The sequence below is a fragment of the Tachysurus vachellii genome, chromosome 12 (assembly GCF_030014155.1).
Source record: "Tachysurus vachellii isolate PV-2020 chromosome 12, HZAU_Pvac_v1, whole genome shotgun sequence".
In the NCBI taxonomy this organism is placed as follows: Eukaryota; Metazoa; Chordata; class Actinopteri; order Siluriformes; family Bagridae; genus Tachysurus; species Tachysurus vachellii.
Genome location: NC_083471.1, coordinates 5,381,730 through 5,405,614, shown reverse-complemented (window position 1 = coordinate 5,405,614; position 23,885 = coordinate 5,381,730). Strand labels below are relative to the sequence as shown.

The 23,885-nt window shown below is 37.8% G+C and overlaps 3 protein-coding genes across 3 annotated transcripts in view; 1 reads left to right on the top strand and 2 right to left on the bottom strand.

The window, feature by feature from the left end:
* Positions 1-239: 239 nt before the first annotated feature.
* Positions 240-4,815, bottom strand: LOC132855150 (peptidase M20 domain-containing protein 2-like). Its single transcript, XM_060883909.1, is given in 8 exon segments — positions 240-1,028; positions 1,289-1,396; positions 1,920-2,043; positions 2,662-2,816; positions 2,906-3,048; positions 3,301-3,449; positions 4,007-4,409; positions 4,659-4,815. Coding segments are annotated over 7 exon segments (1,221 nt in total). The 5' UTR covers position 4,409; positions 4,659-4,815; the 3' UTR covers positions 240-888.
* A 3,859-nt stretch (positions 4,816-8,674) lies between these two features.
* On the bottom strand, positions 8,675-11,890 carry pnrc1 (proline-rich nuclear receptor coactivator 1). Its single transcript, XM_060883410.1, has 2 exons — positions 11,283-11,890; positions 8,675-10,180 (listed from the first exon to the last, which is right to left on the bottom strand). Exons 1-2 carry the CDS (start codon positions 11,667-11,669, stop codon positions 9,791-9,793), a joined length of 777 nt encoding a protein of 258 aa, XP_060739393.1. The 5' UTR covers positions 11,670-11,890; the 3' UTR covers positions 8,675-9,790.
* Positions 11,891-16,039: 4,149 nt separating this feature from the next.
* rngtt (RNA guanylyltransferase and 5'-phosphatase) overlaps positions 16,040-23,885 on the top strand; it is a 95,706-nt gene continuing 87,860 nt past the window's right edge. Inside the window, exons 1-4 of the mRNA XM_060883171.1 lie at positions 16,040-16,451; positions 17,334-17,443; positions 19,168-19,271; positions 19,679-19,767. Of these exons, the coding sequence (XP_060739154.1) occupies positions 16,388-16,451; positions 17,334-17,443; positions 19,168-19,271; positions 19,679-19,767 (367 nt within the window). The 5' untranslated portion in view covers positions 16,040-16,387. The remainder of the gene's footprint in view (positions 16,452-17,333; positions 17,444-19,167; positions 19,272-19,678; positions 19,768-23,885) is intronic.

Genomic DNA, 23,885 nt, shown 5'->3' with positions numbered 1-23,885 from the left:
TATAACCCACCTTCATGTTTACAGGCACTGAACACTTCTTCATGCATAAATAACATACATTTAACAAAGTCAGTGGACTAATACATACTGAATACACACCATTTTCCTGAACTAGACTTTGTGGTCATCATCTTTATCCTACCTCCTTGTCTGACGTCAGCTCAGGTGTCAGGTTCTATGGATAATGGTGTGTGTGAAAAAAAAAAAATAAAAAATAGGCATCTGCTAAGGCAATGTGATAAGATGCTAGATTTTATTTATTTAATTTTTACTACATAGCTCTATAAAACAGTGTTGGTAGATTTCTGACAAAGAGATTTTATGATAAACGTATGAATTTATATAATTGAATTTATAATATATTTGAATCTGTGACGGTGATTTTAGAAGTCGTGATTGGTGCACATTTTTAGATTGAGGGAAAATTCACTCAAAATATTCTAGCAATTTAAACTGGTCGAGGAAAAAACAAACACACAAACAAACAAACAAACAATGTTACCTAAATTGCTGCAAGAAAGTTTGATTTTTTGTTTTGTTTTGCATATTTGTCACTTAAATGATTCAGATCATCAACCAAATTTCAGTATTACACAAAGGAAAACTCAAGTTAATGCAAAATGAAGTTTTTAAATGATTTCGTTTCATTGCGTGATTTTAAATATGCAAAAATACTGAATAAAAACCAGCAGGGCACTAATACTTTTTTCACAGCACTGTATAATCCACTGTATTGATGGTTGTTCAGTTCACATGCTACAAGACAGAGACCAAGAAACTGGAGTATACTGAAGAATAAAAACAGAGTTGGTAAAGTATTAGGATTTTATGGCTGTTTCATTTGTCGTTAGTCTCTACGTGCCCATGTTTCACCTCTTGCAATCGCAGTCATCTCTCCTCTCTGAGTTTAGCCTCTTTAAACTCCTGTTTCACGTTGTCTAGCACTCCAGGGCTGAAGATCACATCCAATGCTGTCATGGCCAAAGCTTTGGCAGTACGGAGTGTGTAAAACTGAGCTTTGTCTGAACCTGCAAACAAAGTCAAGTTAGCCATAAGCCTTAAGTTGATAAGCTTTAAGAAACATGTTTATCATCCAGGCATTTCCAGTTAGTCATGAACCTAAAGACACTAACAAGAAAATCAACATTTGGATGACTAATGAAACCAGTTGGATTAATGACATCATCATTATATAAATGTTAAATCCACCTCCACTTTAGGTCATACAATTATAAAAAAAAAAAAAAAAACACTGAAAGAGTTTCAGACTGTTCAGACTCAGTCTCACCAGAGGCAGCTGTATATTCTGTGGTGTGATTCAGTGCCTCAGAGCCAATGTAGAAATAAGGGTGAATCCCTGGAACCGCATGAGTCACATTCCCGAAATCTGTAGAGCCTGATGTGGATAGGATTCAAATCACAAAAAGTAACCTTCAGCTTTCCTACTAACCCAATATACAGTTCAGAGCTCGCATTTTAGCTTAACATTTTAATTTGATAACGGTATCAATGCTGGCAGTTGCCCAGTGAGGATGGTGATGTTAATTTGTGGGGGTTAGGCAGGAAAAAAGGATGCGATAAATGAGGTTCAAGAAGTGATTAAGATGTAGGAGGTAAAAGGGTTGAGAGGGAAAAGAGAAGGAAAGGGTGAAGAACAAGGTAAGAAATTACAGCATGGACAATTCCCCCTTAGACCACCAGAGGGCACTCACATTTGTTGTCTAGCTCCTTTTCCATTCCTTTTTCACGCACGTTTGTTTGTTATTATTATAATTATACTGTATGATGTTGAATTTGCCTTGAAGTTCCCTTGTCTTTCCTTATCTTACTGATGTTTAATTCCTTTTCTTTAGATGTCTGGTTGTTTGGTTTATCGCCACACATTTTCACCAAGTTAGCACGCTAGCTTATTTCTTTACCAGAAGAAGTTTCAACCGTAATAAACTTCATGCCAAGAGATTTCCCATTCTCCTCATACAGGCTTTCCAAAGTGCGGTTCCTCAGGATTTCATAAAACTTGTTCCTGGCAAAAATAAGCTCAACCTGTAAGAAACAAACATTGGTTTAGTTTCTCTATTGATGGCTTTTAAAAAGCATATTACTACAATTATGATCAATCTGACTTGAGATGTTTACCTAAAGCGATCTTTGAAAATTGTTGTTAGATCTGATTGGTCAGAAGGTTTTGGTTCGTTTTCTGACAGTACAAATTATGACTGCAAGGTTAATCACGGGTTTATATTAATGCATGTCTAATAAGGTATAGTTTTTATAGTAAGAGCTTTTAAACAGATTTTAACATCGCTGACCTCAATTCCCTGACTGCAAATCTTTCTCCAGAGTACTGATACTTCTGGTTTCTTGGGACATTTAAACCGCGTGCAAGCTGACGCACGACGGTGTCAGTTTACTTTGCTATAACAAGCCGTGTGTTATTTGCAATGAAAAGTACACATTTATTGATATGTTGTTTTGTAGCAGAAGTTCCATGCTTTTCCGCCATAGTGCTTTAGGACATTTTTGGTTTATAGGAAAACAAGCAATTTCAGGTTGGTAACAAAACATTTTACTGCATCCTTGATTATTTTCCTATAACAGCACACAAGGTTTTGTTTTGCTCCTCACATACTATACAAGTGTCAACGTTTGAGATCCACTAACCTTACATCCTGTGGCCAGAGCAGCAGCTTGAAAACAGGCCTCGGCTTTGGCTTGAATGATGGGCAGGTCTCGGTGTGAAGGGGTGCGTAAGTAATACTCCAGCTCACTGTAGTCAGGGATGATGTTGGGTTTCACACCTCCATGCCTTATTATACCTGATCAAGACACCCATAACTAAACCTCACATTGCTTTTTAATACAATTTTTTACCCGTTTCACAGTGGTTATCAGGCTGAGGACTCACCATGGACCCTCCAGTCAGGTCTGAGCTGCTGGCGGAGTACAGATATGTTATTGTAGGCCATGATGGCCGCGTCTAGAGCGTTTACCCCTTCCCAGGGATACGCTGATGCATGAGATGCATGTCCATGGTACTTCACTACAAGGCTGCAGGAGAATACGCAACAAAATAAGATACAGCCAAGTCATATGATATACGATATATGATGCAATCATTTCTGCCGTTAACCACAGTCGTCATAGCTGAGTGATCAGAAATGTGTTCTTCATCAGCCTTAGACATTTTACATGATCTACATACAGTACATCTCCATTTCTGAAAGGAGAAAGTGAAATATAAACAATTTTTCGGAACTGTAGAATTATTTTGGACTAATGTGTACAATAATATTAATGTACTCGTGTTCTGCCACATCTGGGATGTACGTCGCATCCTCCTGCGAAGGATGAGCCATAAACACCACATCCAGATCCTCAAAGACTCCTTCTCGGAGCAAGTCCACCTTCCCACCTTCAGCCTCTTCTGCTGGAGTCCCCAACACAGTTACCTAGTAATTAAAGCAAATCACCAGGCCCTGTTTAAGCTAGATATCTGGAAAGTGTAGCTCAGTGCATCATCATAATGAACTGCATGTTCATCAGTTACATAGCACATGTACACGAGTGACCATCTGCGGAAACCGATGAGGTTTTTGTAAAGATTGGTGCTCATTGCACTGGCAAAGTTCTTGTAGTATCTATGGTAAGATAGATTACTGAGACGCATTACGTAGTTTTTATTCCTTTGATACGTCTCAAGTGGATGATACACACTGGTATGATAATCAATACTGTAATTTGCTTACACTTAAAATTTTATCTAAAAAAAAAAAAACATTTGTCATATGACTTTTTGGTATTAAACTGCTGAATATTTTAGCCTGCTAAATGTTTTACTTTCAGACAATAGAGATGGTCTGTGAAGCGATACCCATTATTAGTTCTCAGACATACTGAACCAATACATACGTGAACGTACAGTATTTACACAAATCTAACTTTGCGATTGAATTCCAAGTATTGTTTGAATTTTAAAAAATAAATACTTGGGACTTAATTGGCACACCTTGATTGACACAGGCCATGCCTCCTTGCTCTCTAGTGCCGCCTTCAGGCCGAGGGCTGCTGCAGCTCCAGTCTCTGCTATCAGGTTGTGTCCACATGCATGGCCTATAGCAGGCAGAGCATCATACTCACACAGGAACCCCACATTAACCACAGCCTTACCATCTCCTCCACCTACAGGTCCCCAGGTGGCCCGAAAAGCTGTTTCTAGTTTGTAGTGTGCTTCCACTTACCACCCTTTCTCCTGGGTGAAGAAGCGGACCAGAGTTTCATGAGCTTGTCTTTCCTCACATGCCACCTCTGGGTGGCGCCATATCGAGTCTCCTAACAGATGGAGTTTGTCCTTTGCCTCATCGATGGAAAAACAAACCAGTTGTTTCAGTGCTTGGAGTTTCTCATTCATTCTGGAAAAAAAAAAAAGTCCACTGTCTTGTTGCTCTCTGCTATTTAATTTTATTGTTTAATAAAACCAATATGCAAATCAGGTTCATTAACATATGAATATTTAATAAGTCTACACATGTAGCTTATCAAGAAACACTATTTTCACTAGAAACACTATTTTCACTGAAATAAAGCAGTGAGAAAATGGATAAAGCAAAACTTCTACTATTACAAACACAACATTGTTAGAAAGCTGAGATTCTACAGACCTGATTTTGTTCTTGTCTTTGGTGTCTCAGGATTATAAATCGTTTTCCAGGAGAAAAATATCAGTTGAATGACAAAATGTAATATTTCTGCCTTTAAAATAAACCTCTGCTTGTTGTCTGTTACTTTCTGTATCTGTGAGTGATTTAAAAAGCCAAGAAGACCATTGGCCATCATTCATGACACACTGACTTTACTGCGTTACTATTGGATTATGCTTCAAATTACTCGAATCTGGGGTGGGTCAAACTCGTAAATACACCGAGCCGATGTTTGCACAATCACTGTTATAACAAAACAAAGTTTAAAGCCCATTTAAATGCCCTAGATCTTTAAATTCACTTTTTAGGCGCTGAAAACGCGCGAAACGGAAAACAGTTGGGTTTAAAAAAAACAACTACACGAAAAGCGGTAGGATTATAAACACCGATCCGTATATAGTATATAGTATTTAACAAGCGTTTATTATGGATTATTTGTGTTTATTTAGTCCATATTACAGCTGGTTTCAAACCCGGCATCGCTGTGATTTAGATCTAAGTTTGAAATGGCTCATGTATGTCTCTATACTGTAGGTAGTAGTGGGGAGACTCCAAAACAAACCCCAAATAAGTTATATATGGATGGAATGAACTCCTATAGTGACATATAAATCAATTAAACAAAGTTTTATAGTTTGGTAGCTGATTGAACTCATATACAGAGGTGTGCCAACATGTGCCAACCTGGCACAGGAGTGTGTGCCACTACTAAAACCTCTCTCTAATATCTCTGATATACAATAGATTAATAAATCTTGAAACAGTTAATGGTGAGATGTTATGAAATGTAAAAAAATTACATATCTATCTATCTATCTATCTATCTATCTATCTATCTATCTATCTATCTATCTATCTATCTATCTATCTATCTGCCATCATGGCACACTGGAGAGTTCGCCTACACATCCTTCTACAAAAAACCTTTCTATAATATCTCTGATACACAATAGATAAATCAGTCTATAAACAGTTAATGGTGAGATATTATAAAATAGATTTCTGGAGTTTTTAGGCTTCTTTATTAATGATTACATATGGATATTCTCTCTGGAATTGGAAATTTTTGTCAGATGGATTTTTCTTTCTTTCTGTGTTCCAGCTTTCCTTACTCTAACCTGGGTGTTCATTTTTGACTCTGTGGTGGCCTCAGCCATATTCTACGGTGTGGTCTGCTGGTGCAGCAGCATTTCTACTGCAGAAAGGAAAAGACTGGACAAGATGATCAGGAAGCCCAGCTCAGTCCTGGGGATTCCTTTGGACACTGTACAGGAAGTGGGAGAAAGAAGGATGGTAGAAAAACTATCATCATTGCTGGAGAACGACTCTCACCCCCTGTATGAAACGGTTTCATCTCTGAGCAGCTCCTTCAGTGACAGACTATTACATCCTAAGTGTCTGAAGGAGCGATACAGACGCTCTTTTCTCCCGGCTGCAATTAGACTTTACAATCAAAGCTGCTCCCAGTGAACCAGTCACCATAAATACACACTGTTATTACTGTTTAACTGCAATAATAAACAATAACAAAGCATTTTAAACATGTGCAATAACAGAAATTTTGAAAAATGTGCAATATTACCTATGTGAAATATTTTTGTTTTTATATATACTGTATATTATATGATGTCTTTATTCTTTTTATATATTTTTGCTGATGTAACAGAGAAATTTCCCCATTGTGGGACAAATAAAGGAATATCTTATCTTAATATATATCATACACTTTGACCCTTTAGTGTCAAAAATGAGCCACATAACAGCACTGGTTCAAACCGGAGCAGTAACTACAGGAGACGGGTGCAGGGGAGGTGAACTGAAATCTTATGTAACGACGTGCCATGAACTTTGTATTGCTAGGTGTTATGTAACATTGATATATCTGTCGCAGGACACAGCTGTAAAACAGCCTGCAAGGGTAACTGCACATATGAAGAATGTCTGAGGGCATAAATAGCACAAATATACATTCTCAAAAAAAAATGGATGTAATTTAGACATACAAAATGTTTACATGTTGCACATTTAACTTATTAACCATGATATGCATCATCAGATCTGGAGAGATGTGTGTTTTTTGGCAGTTGGTCATATTTTCTGAAATTCTGGTTAAATATTGAAAAGAACGTGAAGAGAATAACACTGATTATCTCATAAAAAAAAAAAATGGCGACGTCAAGGAGCGGAATACATTATGTAGCAAATGTCAGTCAGTGTTAGAATCAGGAACAAAAGGGCAAATGTAAGGATCTGAGAGACTTTGACAAGCGACAAATTGTGATGTCCTAAAAACAGCAAGGTCAACCTGTCACAGACCGAAAAGAGAGAATCAAAGCATGTAAACCCCTGAGAGAATCCAGTCACTTCACAAATAGCAGCGACAGCCAACGGACGTGGCAAGGCATCCACGTTATCACTAACTACAGGAGAACTACTGCTTGTGACAGAGACGCCTTTCTTCCAGATGCCCTGTGTTGAAGACCACCCTTCCTCCTAACCTCCTGATGTGAGAATCTCTACACAGTTACCCTCATGCCAACTGGAGAAAGGTGCCAAAGCGGTCAGGCCCTCAGAACTGAACCTGGTACAGGGTTCCCACTCTTTTTCAGAGATCATTTTCCAGGACTTTTCCAGGACATTTCAAATTTAGGAAAAAAAAGACAAGGATCACAGATTCACAGCCTAAAGTAGTATGTTCTTCTCTCCAGAAGTCTTAAAAACAACGTACACTTTATGGCTATTACTTAACTATAAAATTAGAAAAACACCAGATACACACACAGAGCTCTTTCAAATGAGTCATTCAAAATACGTATTCATTTAGGAATAAAGAAAATGACGGTATTTATGACGTATTTATGGTATTTATTCACTTTCACGTTCTGCTCCGGCTTTGTTTGGAACTACTACTGTATGGTTAGTGAAGGAAGTCACTTAACTTCTTGTTTGGTGAACTGTTGCAAAAATCAATATCACATTTGCAAACGTGTTTTTAAGTTTATGTAAGTAAACCTATTATATGTTACCGGCCTTCGCCTTATGTTTACAACAACTGTGCTGCACTTCGAGCATGCAAATAATTGTTCAATGTATAATTCGCTGTGCATCGCGTCAGTAGAATATCTAATTTTGACTTCTTATATCGCCCATAAAACAGGTTTGGGGACTGTGTGGATAGATTACTTTTAAAGACATTCAACATTTATAAAATAAAAAGACCGCACATATTAATACCCTTTCCTTTCTCAGGCCAATGCCGTCATGCATGCTTTAGTTTGCTGTGCATTCCACTTAAGTGCACATGATGTTCAGATTAACAAGGTTAATATAACCTGCTTACCCGTCACCATTTGCTGAAAACATTCGAGCACTTAAACCATTCCTAGCACCTGAAACCGCCAACACAAGACAGCGTCATCCGTCACAGCGAGATTAAACAGCATAACAAAAAACCCGTCAAAACTCAGCGTCCCTGAACAGAGCGCTTTCTGTTACTAATGTTAATCGTTTCGACCAGTTGTAAACTGTTCTTTAAATGATCAAGAACATTTAAAAATAATAATTTTCCAGGACAATTTGTGTTTTCTCTCATTTTCCATGTGTTTTCCAGGACTGGAACATTGGTCATTAATTTTCCAGGATTTCCAGGACGCGTGGGAACCCTGCTGGTAACAGTTACTTGCCCAAGCCATCAAACTCCTAATCCCTAAAAACTGGATTGACACCAACACATACACAAAGTCACCATAGCATTTTTACATAACTGTGTAGCGGTCAGCAATTCTGTATCACCATGAAGGAGGAATGCCGTTTCATTGCACTGTGTACTGCACCAGTTATATGGTTGAAATAATAAAAGCCTGACTTCAGGTGTTTTGCAGTTTCACCAACATAAGTGACACACAGACTTAACACAAACCACAGATTTGACACCCAGGAAGAAGTGCACTGTAGCAAGCAATGACAAAACACCAATGTAAAGGGGATGGCCAAATTCTTTATTTCAATACTTTTAATTAAAAACGTTCATAACGTTTCTTATAATCAATTAAATAAACATGGACTCAAGTTACTTTTTTGTTCTGTTCTCTTAAAATGAGGCCAAATTAAAAACTGTTGCAACAAAATGTGTTGAATTTTAGCGAATACAAAAAATGTCTTGGGTTTAGTTAAAGATTAGTTCAAAGAAACAAAAGAACAAAAAAACAAAAAAAAACAAAACAAAAAGGATGATAGTAGATGCCTGGCTTTTCTCCACAGACATGAAAACACGTCACAACCACAAAACTTTCTGTCACAGTAAACACATTTTCCTGTCAAAATACAACTTTCTTAATTGCTACAGAATTGAAAGAAATATCAGTTACTAGAATGATGTTTGCAGATTGGTATAAAATCATTAGTTTTTTTTTTCTCAGAAGTGTTTCATTTGTGATTTGTCCAATTGATTCAGTTTGGCAGTGTTCCAAATACACCACCGCGGTCCTTAAGTTTCCTTTTCAGTTATCAGCTGCATCCTTTTCCAGGACAGTCAATGATGTAGAAAGCTGCATTCAGCTGTAGCACCGTGCACTAGTTCATCCTCACATCTTAAAAAGGACCCGTGTTGGTTTTTTCAGTCTTGTGCAAAACTAAGCAAACCTTTCACATGTAATGTGCGTCACGAGACGGCACGCTTCGCCTCACTCGGTACACTTGCAAAGAGCATTCCATCAGATCATAATGAAAACATCATTAGCTTCAGTAACAAAACTAGATTTACTCTTCTGTTAAAATAACGTTCAAAATATTTACACATATTACATGTTTTACAGTATTTACACAAGTTTTTAAAAAAAAAAAAAAGAAAGAAAGAAAAAGAAAAAAAAAACACAAGGTCTCTTTCTAAGGACAAAAGTGAGACATTTCTGATATTACGATCAAACATCAACACGTACTGTTGCAACATGCTTCCAAGCTTCTTTCTGACTGTCCGGATACAATTCATTCCAATTTTCCTTTGCCTGAGAATCCAATGCGATTTGTTTTCTGCTGTGAAGGTGTTTTCACTTCAAGTGAAATATTCAAGGGTTTAAGTGTTTTTGTGACTGGAGTCACGGCCAGGACTGAACCTTTAGTATTGTTTTCAGATGTACAGACATCTGCTCCCGGCTGCTGTCGGTGTTTTTGGGGCTGTTTGCACCCACCCAATGGCTCGGTGGCTTGGGCAACACACTTGGTGACGGTGGCTCACTAAACTTGGCTCCGGCATAGGTCTTCTCTGCATCTTTATCCTCAGATGAGAGTTCACCGTTTGTGATCCTGGGAGCATCCCCTGAGCTCAGAGGCTTCCTCGTATCCCCGTTTTCACATTTGTTGTGCCTGCTCTTTTGGGAGCGTGTGTTCAGGTTAGGAACAACTGGCCCGTGCTTGTCTGTGCTGTGTGGAGAAAGCCTTCTCGTCTGATTTCCTCTTTCTCCCCTTCCTGCTTTCGATTTCAGCAGCTGAACAGGAACAGAAAAAAAAATTAATCATCAGACATAAAAAAAAATGGCGAAATAAAGGAAATGAATGGCATCTGGTCTAGCAGTCATGACCGACATCTCAAACTGCACGTAGGCACTTTATGCACCTCCCCCTCCTGCTTGGCATTTTTTGTTATGGTCTACAGATCAGACGAGCACTTTGACACCAAACAAATAAAGATTTGACCCGGATTTCAACAGCAGATTTTCCATTGCTTTAAAACGACTCAATCTCATTACAGATCAAAAGAAATTTGGGTTTTAGACCAGGAAACATGCATCACAGGACAATCTTAAAGGACTAACCTTAAACTGCATACACTTATACATCGGCTTAATAATGAAGATTTTAATTCAATCGTGACTTTCGGCTGCATTAACTAGCTAAAATATTACTAACCTGGTATTTAAAAAACCTACAAGTCCTCTATGCTATCACCATATCTGAGTGATCAATGTACACTTTATTGTATTTTTATTATAAATTAGCTGAAAATCTTGACGAATAATTGTCTGATTATAGTTTAAAATTGGTTTATACCCAACTAAACTAATGATCAGGATTTTATCTATCGTTAGTCTTTTATTTACTTTTGAACCTTCAGTTACACCTCGATATATTTGATGCGTGAAACTAAAAAAAAACACCACAACAGAAAAAACAAAACAAAAAAATAAATACATATATAAAAAGAATGGTGTCACTGTGAAAGCTGGGGCTTTTGTTTATTTCTGCAAGAAAATTTCCCAATAATCCTGCAATTAGTGCAGCTTATGTTATCGACTTAGCCAAGTACAGAGTCTGTATATTAATGGACTTTAAGCCGATCTCGGTGTAATCGAATTAAAAAGTAAACATTTATAAACGCGAGGTTTTTTTTTAAAGTTTGAGGCAGAATAGTTCCAGTGTCTACCGACAGGGGGCGCGTTCAAACACACAAAGCTTTTGCACTTTTGTGTTTAAATATACGAAATTGTGTGTGTTATATTGTATATAAAAACTATAAAAAAACGTACCTACTACATATTGTATCTGTCCAAACCGATCTTGACACCTGTATGTTTCTCAGATGTTACTCACCTCTTTCTTGGATGTTGTTTTTAAGTGTGTGAAGCCATCCGGGGCAGTTTTGTTAGCGGGAAGCTCTGTATTATTGCCCTGTGGTGCGGGTTTATCATCACCGCTGCTGCTGTTGTTGTTGTTGTTGTTGATGTCGTTTAAACGTGCAGTGTTTATCCTCAGCACCACCGCCTGTTTCTGGTGCTGTTGCGCCTGATTGTAAACGTTCCTGCTCTGTAATCGGACCCTGTGAGCTCCGTTCTTCAGTAAAGCGCGTCGGGTCGATTTGTTCAGGTTTCCATATTTAACAAACAGACTCTGTTCGTTGTTTTTTAAGTTGTCTAGGCTGGGCTCGACGAACAGAGTGTCGCCCAACATGATATCAAAGTTGCTGGATGGCGGATACATGACAATACACGACGAACCAAAATGGCGTCGTCCGAGGATGAATACGCAAAAAAAAAATAAACACCTTCTCAAACAGCGAACGAGACGCTTTCTTAGATGAGGGGAAAACTGGAACGGAATCCTTTTCTTAAAACAAGAAAAACTTCGTCGAAAGGTTCACAAGCGACCGCGATACACGACACAACTGGCGCAGCTCAGGAACCGTGTAGCTAAAATGTCGCAGATGTGCGTAATTTCCGGTTTGTTGCATAGCAGCAACAGCCCCAAGCCCCGCCCACTCTCTTCTGTGGAACAAAGGAGACCTAAAATAGACTCGTAACAGTGCTAAAAGCTAAAATCCAAGCTTTGTTTAACTTATTATTAATATAAGTCTTCTTTTCTTTGCCTAAAATAAAAATAAATAGAAAATGTCCAAGTATAAGGAGGAATGTGGTTTGTTTTATAGTTCTAGCACACGTAAGCGTACTTTCTCAGTAATTTCGTTCACTATACGTTAATTAATAACTTTTTCAAGACATTCTGGACAAAAACGAGCTGTTTTTGCTTTCACATTCGATTAAAATTATAGGTAAAAACCATTTTTAGTGCCTAAAGAACGAGACCGGATGTGCCAAATATGGTATTGTAGCGTATCCGTTGCATTACGTCATGAGGAAGGAGCGTGTTTTTTTTAACACGTGGAAAACCCCAGATATTTCCAGTATGTTTAAACACCAGACCAATCATTGCCAGAAATGATGAGTGAAACTACATGTCCGTGTACGTGGACTCCTGATCATCACACCCATATGCTGTTGTTGAACATCTTATTTCAGATTTATTTCCCCTTTGCTGTTATAATAACAGTTATAATACCTGTTAACGTTTTTTACTAGATTGTCTTATATGGCTATTAAGATTTCTGAAGGCCACAAAAGCATCAGTGAGGTCATGCACTGATGTTAAGTGAGGCTTGGTGTCTGTTGCATATTCCGCTGCATATCGAACGTGTTCGGTGGGTTTGGGGTCATGATTTGAGTTCTTCCACTCCAACTTTAGCAAGCCATTTTTTCTCTGAGTGCTTTGAGCAACCATGCTGTTGTCATGCTGGAACGCTTGAGTTATAGTTGAGTCCCAATAAAGGAATTTGTAATGCTACAGATTACACAGACGTTCTATGCAGTTGTGTGTGTCAAACTTTGTGGCAACAGTTTGAGGTAAAAAAAACAAAAAAACAAAAAAAACAAAAACATAGGCATGAGGGTAAAGTGTCCACATATTTTGGCTGTATGGTGTATTCTATTACTTTAATTTTCTGTTGTTTTTTTTGTTTGTTTGTTTTTGTTTTTTATACGTACAAACAATTAGGGGTTACCAAACAGCATTCAAACATTTGGTATATTTTTTTTGGTTCATATTCGGATTTGGTTCATATTCGGATTCAAAACACAACATATTACAACCAAATAAAATTTGATTTGATTTGATTTGATTTGAAAAGCTTCGTATGCTTGGATTTGAAAAGACAACCTTATGTTTACTATCTCAGGCCTTTAATAAACTTTCAGCCCAAATTGGATTTGATATCAGTGTATAGAACACAAGAAGATGAAGGAAATATTCAATAATGGGTGGTGGGATGTGGCTCTTCCAATGTATCTGTAAGTGTATTCCGACTTAGCAATCCACACTTAGAAACAAATGAACGCATAGGTGTTGTCACCAAGATGGTATCCAAGTGTTAAAACATTAACCCTGGCAATTAGGAATCATGATATGAAACTTAAAGTTACAAAGAACTGACACTGGAGACTCCCTCCAATGGAAATAAAATTTCCCCAAAACTTTGTGTAACTTGTTCATATAGAAATAATAATGCGCTAGAATAAATGAACCACCAATCTGCTGTTATAATTCAAACCAATTCAATTATATATGTAAAGCACAATTATCATTAGTTACAGTGGTTAATTATAGACTTTAAATTCATTCATAATGAGCATCTGATAGACACAGAACAGTGTGATTACAAATCATTTCCCTTTATAACCGTGTACTTTATGATAAAAAAGTTTAATTATAATACTTGATAATATATTGTACTATTATTGTACTATTGAGGATGAAGCTGTATAGTGATACCAGAAGCTCAATTTTATTGTGATAATAAACCTTGATCATTCTTAATAGATGTGTCAGTATTTATATGTGTGACGTTAGTGTTTTGTGTCCCACAGCATAATAGGGTGAAGGACTACAGCTTTGTTGTGCTCAGTCTCTGGGTGAAGGAACTGTGGAAAATCTGCTAAGCAACAGACTGTTTATGTTAAATGGAAATCAAGCATTATCAGACTGTGATTGGCCACAAACATTCTACCCCCAATAGCTTACTTTCTTGTTGAATACAAACTACTATGTAATTCAAAGGCTAATTGAGACAGTTACATGCATATAGCACCACTACGGCATTTGTTTACTTTTAATTTAGAGACATTTAACCTCGCATGGCCTCCACAGCAGCTTTTTATTGCCCAAGAGGGCGTCTGACTGACAGGTAAAAGCAACCAATCAGAGTTCAGTTTGTTCAGCGTCATGTTTAAGGGCGTGAAAAAGTGACGTCGGTAAAAACACACCATAAGGCGTGCAACATTGTTGTTTCTTTAGAAAGGCGTGGAGTTGATGTCTGTATTGTGAAGTTCATATCATTTGTAAGATCCAGCGTTTTAGCTGATTATCATTATTACATAATTACAGTTAAAAAAAACCCCGATGTCTTCATTTTTAAATTATTTCAGGAGAGATGAGAGAAGTATAAGCGTGTCACACACACACACACACACACACACACACACACACACACACACACACACACACACACACACACACACACACACACACACACACGCACGCACCTACATACACACAAACACACACAAACAGACTCACACACCTACATACACACAGAAACCTACACCTCCCGTATTGGTATTGGGGACTTTTGCACTCTTACTCTAAAACAGAAATAAAAACAAGTGGGTCATTGCTGGAAATTTATGACTCATGCTGAAGTCCAGAATTACACAACATACACAAAGTCTTTGTGTGGACTGAGTTTCTTTATATATATATAGGCTACCAATCGGAAGGTTGTGAGTTCGAATTCCAGGTTCACCAAGCTGCCACTGCTGGGCCCCTGAACAAGGCCCTTAAGCATTAATTGCACAGTTGTATTAAAAAATGAGATCAAATGTAAGTTGCTCTGGATAAGAGGGTGTCTGCCAAATGATGCAAATGTAAACATTTACTTGCATCCGTCTTGCAAATGTTTATGTGCATATAAACCACTTTTACTTTCAGTACGATTTACACAAAATGGTTTAAAAACTGTTTGAAACATTTATTAGAAATGTAATTTGACCAAACACAACCCTGCTTCCTTTGTATATATTCTGTACTGTGTACTATCTTTGTTTGTTTGTTTGTTTATTTATTTAAAAAAAATAAAGTCTCTGGACTCCCTCTGCTGGTTGTCATTATTTAGTTTCTACCACTCAGGTTGTTATCACAGGGTAAAACACACACACGCACGCACGTGCACACCTAGGGTCAATTTTAGGGTCAATCTGAGACAATCCACCTACTGGTATGTTTTTTTGGGGGTGAAAGAAAACCAGACAACAACCAAGACACCCACGTGGCAAACTTGTTCAGAAAATATCTCAGAATTAATCGTGTGTTTCTGAACTCAGACTCTGGAGCTCTGAGGTCGAAACTCTACCAGATGCACAACATTGAAGTTTCATTAACCTAGAAACTGCCCTCAAAGCAAATTTGAGGTGTTTCATGAAATGCATGATTAGGCATACATGCATATGTTTTATTTTATTTTGCCACTGACTCAAGAAAAACAGATGTATGTTTGTATGTTATGTGCTGGACAGAAAATACATAAAGGTAAAAATAAAAAGTATATAACGTCCTTTCTGGATTTCAGTAGATTGTAATAAATATCTGAGTATTTGGAATATAATTAATTGATAAGTGATTTTTTAAAGAGTTTTAAACACAAATAAAACGTTCCTATGAAATGTTTATGATCCTTGTACGTTTTCTTTTGCTGATTTTTATGGCTATTATTATTCCTTTCTATTTCAGCAAATGACTCCTGATCTTTTACTCTTGTAATGTATATTGATAAAGTAGTTAAAAAATTACATTATTTAATTCATTTAATAAAATTCCTTTAAAAAAAAAAGTCTGTTATTAACTGCTAAATAATCCCACGATTGTCCTGTTTTACTGTGCAGTTAAGACACGAAAATAAACGACTTCAATTTTCTATTATTTTGCGTAAACAAAAACCACGTGACCTTCCCGCATCGTTCAAACTACTAGGTGTCGATACCTAAAGGATTCGAATCGCCTGCTGTGTCGATTCGGTTTGAGCTTACGTTGTAGTTTGGAATTATGGGTCGCTGAGTGAGCGAGTGACTTAGAGAACCGCTTGGTGTTTGTTTATCTGTTTAGAAAACACTGGTTTATGAGTACAGAAGAAACCGGAGGCATGGAGACTGGTGGGAAAAAGGTGGACGTTAGAACGGTGTGAGCTGTAATTCAGAGGCCGAGTCGGAGTTGAGCAGCAGCCCCGCGCTGGAGAGCTCATCACCGTAGTAACGTCAGTGCTCGGTTAGCACAGACAGAAAGATAAACAAGCAGCAACTTCTATCCTCTTAAAGACCATGGCGCACGGAGGACCACCTCCTCGATGGCTAAACTGTCCCAGGAGAGGACAACCTGTAGCTGGTGAGCGTCTGTTGTGTTAGTTTAGCTCCCCAGTACAACACACTTAGCTTGTTACCTCGTATGTTAGCTAGCACAGCTATTTCGAGAAACAGCTGGGGTCTAAATTACACGTATCATATGTTTGTCCGTCTGAAAATACAAACAAACAATAGAGTTAAAAATAAAGTATCACACCATAACAACGCTAAAGCATAACAGAGTAGTTTCAGTGTTAGCATGTTAGCATGGCAGCTAATTAGCCGTCTAGCTTAGCTTCAACGCATTACAAGACCGAGCTAAGCTAAATGACTCACATGTGCACGAGCCCAGGATGCATAAACACGTACAAGCATAAGTTACTAGAAACGCGTTCATATTATTATTATTATTGTTGTTGTTTATAATAATAATAATAATAACAACGGTAATGACAACATAAGCGTTGATGTTCGAGTCGGAAGTAAATCAAAAACACAATTGACGTGTGTGTAGCTGAGAGCCGATGTGAGTCATAGTTAAACAGACAGGAAAAGCCCAAGCCAAGTTTCTAAAATGTTCATTAAGTGTTATTAATAATCAAAAGTCTGAATTTTTACGAATGTTGTCAACTGTCGCAGTTGAGCCACCGAAGCCACGCCCCCTCCCGAAACTCCTCCCACTCGTCTTCAAGAGGAACGTCTCTTTTTTTTCCCCTTCATTCTGTAAACATGCTCTAATGCATAATAATGAATGAACCTGTATTAATATTTGGGGTTTGATTTGTAAATCTGATAGTTGAGTTAAACCACATTGTTGAGGTACGGAACAATTTTCTAACAACAGTGAAGCAGAAGCATAAAGAAAATGTGAATTCACCTCCAATTCCTTCTTGAAACATTTCTCTCTAACTCTTTTATTATGCAGGTAAATTTTTACCAATGAAAACCATGTTGGGTCCCAGATACGACGACATGGTCCCAGAGGAGAACAGGTTCCACCCGAGCATGCTGTCCAACTACCTTAAAAGTCTGAAGGTATGTATTCGTGCAAAACTTGGGTGAAAGAGTGCATAAAGTGACTTAAAGGTGGAGTGCACGATGTTTGAAAGCCAATGTTGACATTTGAAATCACCAAAACAAACACGCCCCTAACCCAAATGGGTGTCACCCCTCGTTTAATAGCTCCTCCCACACATACATACGCAACCCAGGCAACTATTATGGCGGAACCTGCAGGGGCAGCTGGCCGAGGGGATATTTTTATCAATAAATGAACTCAATGAGTAATACTATGGTAATACAGATGTGTTTTTGTAGTACTGTGTGTTGTACCGTGAAAGGTTTAGCTCCGTTTCACGCAGAAGACGACGTTCAACACCTATAACCCGAGACAGAGGTAACGGCAGGTATCTGCCATGTCAATCCTTCAACCGCTTTCTGCTAATGTCAGTCATGCACACTGAACACTCTCTCTCTGCCGCATATTGACAAGACACGCCCCTTTCTGCTCATTGGCTAAAAGTTTGTTTTGTTTGTCGGCCCGACTCAGTTTTCTGACGCATTTCTCAAACATTGTGCACCCCACCTTTAAGGACCACAACACTAGAAGTAAGAGATAAAACGTCACATGAATAAAGGGGCGAGACCGTGTGTGCCTTGTTGACATGTGAGATTCACTTCAGGGGATATATGATGTTAATGATGCAGTTGTACAGTTTGAACACCAAAAGTCCCAATCTGTTAATTCCATAGCATTGATAGCACACGTGATCGCATTCTTTTTTCGGGGAGGTGGCTTTAGCCGACTTTTTTCAGCTCTATTTCTAGTTAACGTCATGGCTGAGAAAAAAACATGATGGCTCAGATGCTGCTACAAAGATGCTTTTCCTCAGGTTTGACACTTAGAGTGAATGCTTTTATTTATTTTTTAAGATCTGTTGAGCGTGTAGATCATTGCATGATGTGAAGCGAAGATAGGAGTAAATCACTAAGTGAGTTATTCCACAACCGGGTGGCATCATGTATTAGCTCGTTAGCGCAGCATTTCCAGAACCTCTGTTTGAATGTTTGTTGGCTGTCGTCGGATCCGGCAGATGTTTAGATGACTCAAGATCCCAGCAAGGACAAACGTCCGAAATCATTTTTCCTCATGTTTGAATGTCCGTAATAGTTTTTGTGTCAAGTTCTACTGCTTTATACATTAAATTATACATCATCACATGATTCTCATAACTGTTTATAGTTACATTTAATTGTGCAAAACAAGCTAGTTCCTGTAAGCAGTCGTTTCCTCACCAGGTACAGTTTTTTTGCTGATATTTGCTGACGCTGGAGACTCCTTCATTTTTCCTAACAGACACCTTCACCCTTTCAGCAGTTATACCTTAGTGTGTTATACATGAGTGCAATTTTTAATCGGTTTAATGTTAGGTTTGTGCAGCGCGTCTACTGTTCAATTTTTGTCTTGATTGAGCTGTTACTATAGAAACGATACCGTATTAGAACAAGCACATTAGCGTAAACTTGAGAACAGATCAGATCTGAGAATTCCTCAGCATTGTGGTGTAACCGTATAACCTCGTGTCTCACGTTTTTCTAATCATCTCTGGACGTCCTGTAGCATTTTTCAAGAGACGACGAACATAGTGAGGGACTCTATACTTATGTGATGCTGCTTATGATGATATGCACTCTTACATACTTCAATTAAAGGATGATGTTACACAGCTTTAAAAACATGCCTCCTGTTTTGTCCCCAGGTGAAGATGGGCTTGCTGGTCGATCTGACGAACACGACGCGCTTTTACGACCGAGCAGATATCGAAAAAGACGGGATCAAATACATCAAACTGCAGTGTAAAGGGTATGCTTTTTGTTAATAAACGTAAAAGTTTGTGAACGCAGGATAATGAATTAAACGTGCTCAATAACCGTTTGTCTGCTTAGAGCGTTCCACTCACAAAACACAACCTCTTCAAACTTAAGGTTATTTCTAATGCTGGTTTTTGAGTTATTTAGAGTAATGTTAATATAATAACGTTTTCTAACGGTAGACTATGATTCCCACCACTCAGACTTTTGAAATTGTGTGTAACATGCCGTCGTCATGTCGTGCCCCAGAAAGGCCAGGCACTAATTACCTGTTTATGTCATGACGAGATGCGGCTCAGCTCTGAAGCCTGACAGGATAAAATTGTTTCACCAAATACACCGCAAAGACCGTACATAAGACGTCACATGCTCTAACACATTTTTTCTTTCTTAATGCAGCCACGGGGAATGTCCCACTGCAGAGACGACAGAGACGTTCATCAGAATATGTGAACACTTTATACAGAAGAATCCTACTGAGCTCATAGGCAAGTTAAAGCCTTTTCTACTTCAGCATTTTAACTGTTGCTATATCTTTTTGTGCAACACCAAATGGACACAGAATGAATTTTCCATCACCCCAAGCCTTCAACACACATACACACACACGCGCGCACACACACACACACACACACACACACACACACACACACACAAAAGGTTTCTATTTTAGATTTTTAATGACATTTAGTAGGTGGCACCTTACAGCATTTGGACTTAAATGCTAAGAGTGGCTTATTCCGAACACACAGTATGGCTTTGGCTCCCGTTCCCTCCGTTTCCAGTCGTTCACTTCAGCTGTGCATTCAAATTAATTTACTAATCCAGGAGACTTAGTGTAGGTTTGAAATCTGTATAAAAATTCTCAACTAACACAAACACACTATTCATTTAAACGTTGCTTGTCTGTATTTAATTTTTAAACACAAATCTGATATTTCTAATATTAATTTATATTTCTAATATATCGCCACCGTTGTCTCTGGCTCGCTCTTTATGGATCCATTTCAAATTAAAAGAATTTATATCCTGAATTTACATATCGTCCATTGTTAAAAGCGCTAAACAAATAGATTCGAATTTGTGAAGGAAAGGAAAGAAAAGAGGAGACGATGAGACACTGCACAATGTTTCACACTGTACGTTCCTGAACCCTGGATTGACCTTCTTTAATGGGTAGAATTCTGTATACATTCTTTATAAATTCTTATAAACGATAAAGTGTAATTATAACGTTTGGAACTGGACGAGGTGTGAAATATTCAGAGCGTAACTTTACCTGATGTCATTGCAATATGATGTTTGTCTTTGTCCCAGCGATAAAGATTTAATGATGAGTGAAAACACGTCAGATTTTTTCAGACAACTTTTGTAAACCCGGTGGAATGTTTCTAAATTATCAAACCTAATTTAGTTTGATAAATTAGCCCTGTTAATTGTATATATGAAGCGAGGGATCCTATAAAAATTGATACACACCAGAAATTAATGTTTAAGCTTAGCATACGTGCGTCAACGCATTATTATTATTATTATTATTATTATTATTATTATTATTATTTTATACATGGAATTTCAATTTCAATTTATTTGTATAGCGCTTATTACAATTGACATTGCCTCAAAGCAGCTTTACAGAACATAAACATAGAACAAAATATACGTTTTTATAAGGTTAATATAAAGAATAATATAAAGATTAATAGAATACAAAATTCAAGATTAATATTAGATATATTTAGTTCACAGTGTGGGGGAACGGTGGCTTAGTGGTTAGCACGTTTGCCTCTGACCTCCAGGGTTGGGGGTTCGATTCCCACCTCCGCCTTGTGTGTGTGGAGTTTGCATGTTCTCCCCGTGCCTCGGGGGTTTCCTCCGGGTACTTTTGTTGTCCGTAGTGTGTGATTGCGTGAGTGAATGATCCAGGTGACTGTGGTGAGGAAAAAATCCCTTAGACGGTAAAGGAAGAAACCTTGAGAGGGACCAGACTCAAAGGGGAACCTCATCCTCATATGGGTGACACTGGAGGGTGTGATTATAAATATACAGAATCACACTTAAAAGGAAAAAAAGTCTCTGCGTCCAGTAGAGGGAGCAAGCGTACCGTCATAAATCCTTTTTCCTCTCATAGCCTCAGGACATGTAGAGGAACATATTAAAAATGATCGGTTTGCTGCCAAGTCTCATATATTAAACATCCAAACAGAGCTTGAACGACAAAAGCGAGAGGAGAAAAAAAAAGAAGCCGAACGTGTTTTCCAGCTCTCCGAGCGTGGCGCCCGTATTCTGAAGAAAGGGTTTGATTGACGTTACTCTGTCCGAGCCACTCATCCGCCGCTCCTCCACCTCTCCTAGCTGCCTGTTAGCCTGAGAAGCATGAAAGCTGAGCCTCCATCCTGAGAGTTATTAAAAAATATTTTCATCTGAGGTACTGATATAAATGAAAGATGAATAAAACATCATCCACCCCCTTCCCCCCCCCCCATACCCCAAACCCCTTTCCAGCTCTATTTCACGCTAAGGAAGTCACATTAAATTAAGATCTGTGCATCAGGCGTAATATTTTCTGATAAAGAATCGTTTTTTTTTTTTTTATAATTGAAGTGACATGAAGTGAGATGATTATAATTTCCACACAGGTAGAGAAAATGATTCCAGCGGAAGGCATTCGGAAAGATGTAGCGGTCATGTTTAATTCGATGACTCATAACTCTGCAGAGAAGGTATTCGAATATTAAGTCTTAGCAATTTTTTTTCATTCCTCGTCTAGGATTCGGTAATATATCGTTTTAGGGAATACATCCAGGCTCAGGAGTTGAGTTACTGCTACTGAATATATAGCTTTAATAATATGTTATAATATTTTTTAAATACTATTTAATCTGAATTCATTATTTACTAACATTCATTCTGTTCCCAAAGTAATTCTGTGGAAATTATTTATTTATTTATTTATTTATTTATTTATTTATTTATTTATTATTGTTTTGTGTTATTAATTCTGTATATATATTTTTGTTATTATTTTATTTTACAATTTATCGCTCCTATTTTTCCCCCAGATATAAAATATTCCCATAGTGGAAAACTTGGTTAAGGCTGGAGACTCCTTTTAAAATTTTTTAATCAAATTCTATTTGTACACATCGTACACATGGGCAGTGTCATAAAGCAGCTTTGGAGAAATGTTTAAATTCAGGGAAAAATTGATATCTTTTCCAAAAGCCAGAGGTGACGACGACGAGGGGGAAAAACTCCTCTGAGACGAGATGAAGAAGAAACCTATCCTCATCTGACACCAGATAGTGTGATTATGAATCATTTCCCTTCATAACTGAGTAGAAAAAGTGCGATTGTGTAACCAGGAAATTCTTTCTAGATTCAACATGGAGTCTGTTTTGTTGAATTGTTCACTGACGGAGGCTTGAATACAAAACTGTGGCAATTTCAGTCCAAAGCCATCTTTATGTTTCTAAGTGGCTCTAGAGTATCTCCAGGTTGTCCTTGTGGTGAGAATGAGAATCACCTCTTTAGAGAATACTTCATCGTATCATCACCACAACTAACACTCGATTTGATTAAATAAGGACGTCTTTATTAATTGTTACTCATCACCGAGTGGTGACTCAAGCTCTGGGTTGTTGAGCAGAGGATCAGGGTTCAAGCCCCAGCACTGCCATGTTGCCACTGTTGGGCCCTTGAGCAAGGCCCTTAAACCCTCATGTCTGACCCTGTGCTCTGATCCCAAACTCCAAATAGTTGGGATATGTGAAGAAAGAATTGAAAAGCTTCTTCTTCATCACTATGCTGTTACCCTGGTGTTTTATCTCACACCCCAAACCGAGAGCAACAGAATCACCAATCTACTCGAGCAGGAGTGCACGCTGTTTGACGATGCAGCAGAAGTGTAACAGTCCATGTGACATCATGCACCGATACAAACTGTGTGTTGTGAGTGAGTGGTGACAGGGAAAAATACATAATACATTCTGTACGGTCAAATTTAAAAGATTTACCTGATCACATACAGACTCTATACAACCATAAATACATAGAAAAATACACCAAAACGTTCATTTCCTTTTTTTATTTATTTTTAATAAGCAGTTGATGTTAAGTGATATTTTAAAGCTCTGCCCCTTTTTTTTCTTCAGTATTTTGGTTTGTATTGATGGACACTCAGTTTAGGTGAAGATAAATTGGAAACCCTTTTAGTTTTTAAAAAATAAATAACAAATAAAATTTTGTATATATAAAATGTTTCACTTATGTGTGCAGTTCTAGGCATCGATGATCTGAAAATTACATTTTTTATTTTCGAATATGTTGCAGTTAATACAGCAGTCGCTATATTAGTTGGTAGAAAACAAACATTTCTGTTGCTGTTCTTGTATTTTAATAAATACATGGTCAGGTAGTCGGGAACCACAACGGCCATGTCCATCATTTCCGCTTGCTTTCCAGAAGAACAATGAAAGACAAGATTGATTTTTTTTTTTTTTTTTTTTTTTTTTTTGGTTCCCTACCAATATCATGATGTTTTCGAGATAGAAACCATAATTTTCTGATGATAAATTTAAGAAAAAGTTAAACTCCCGAGTGATTA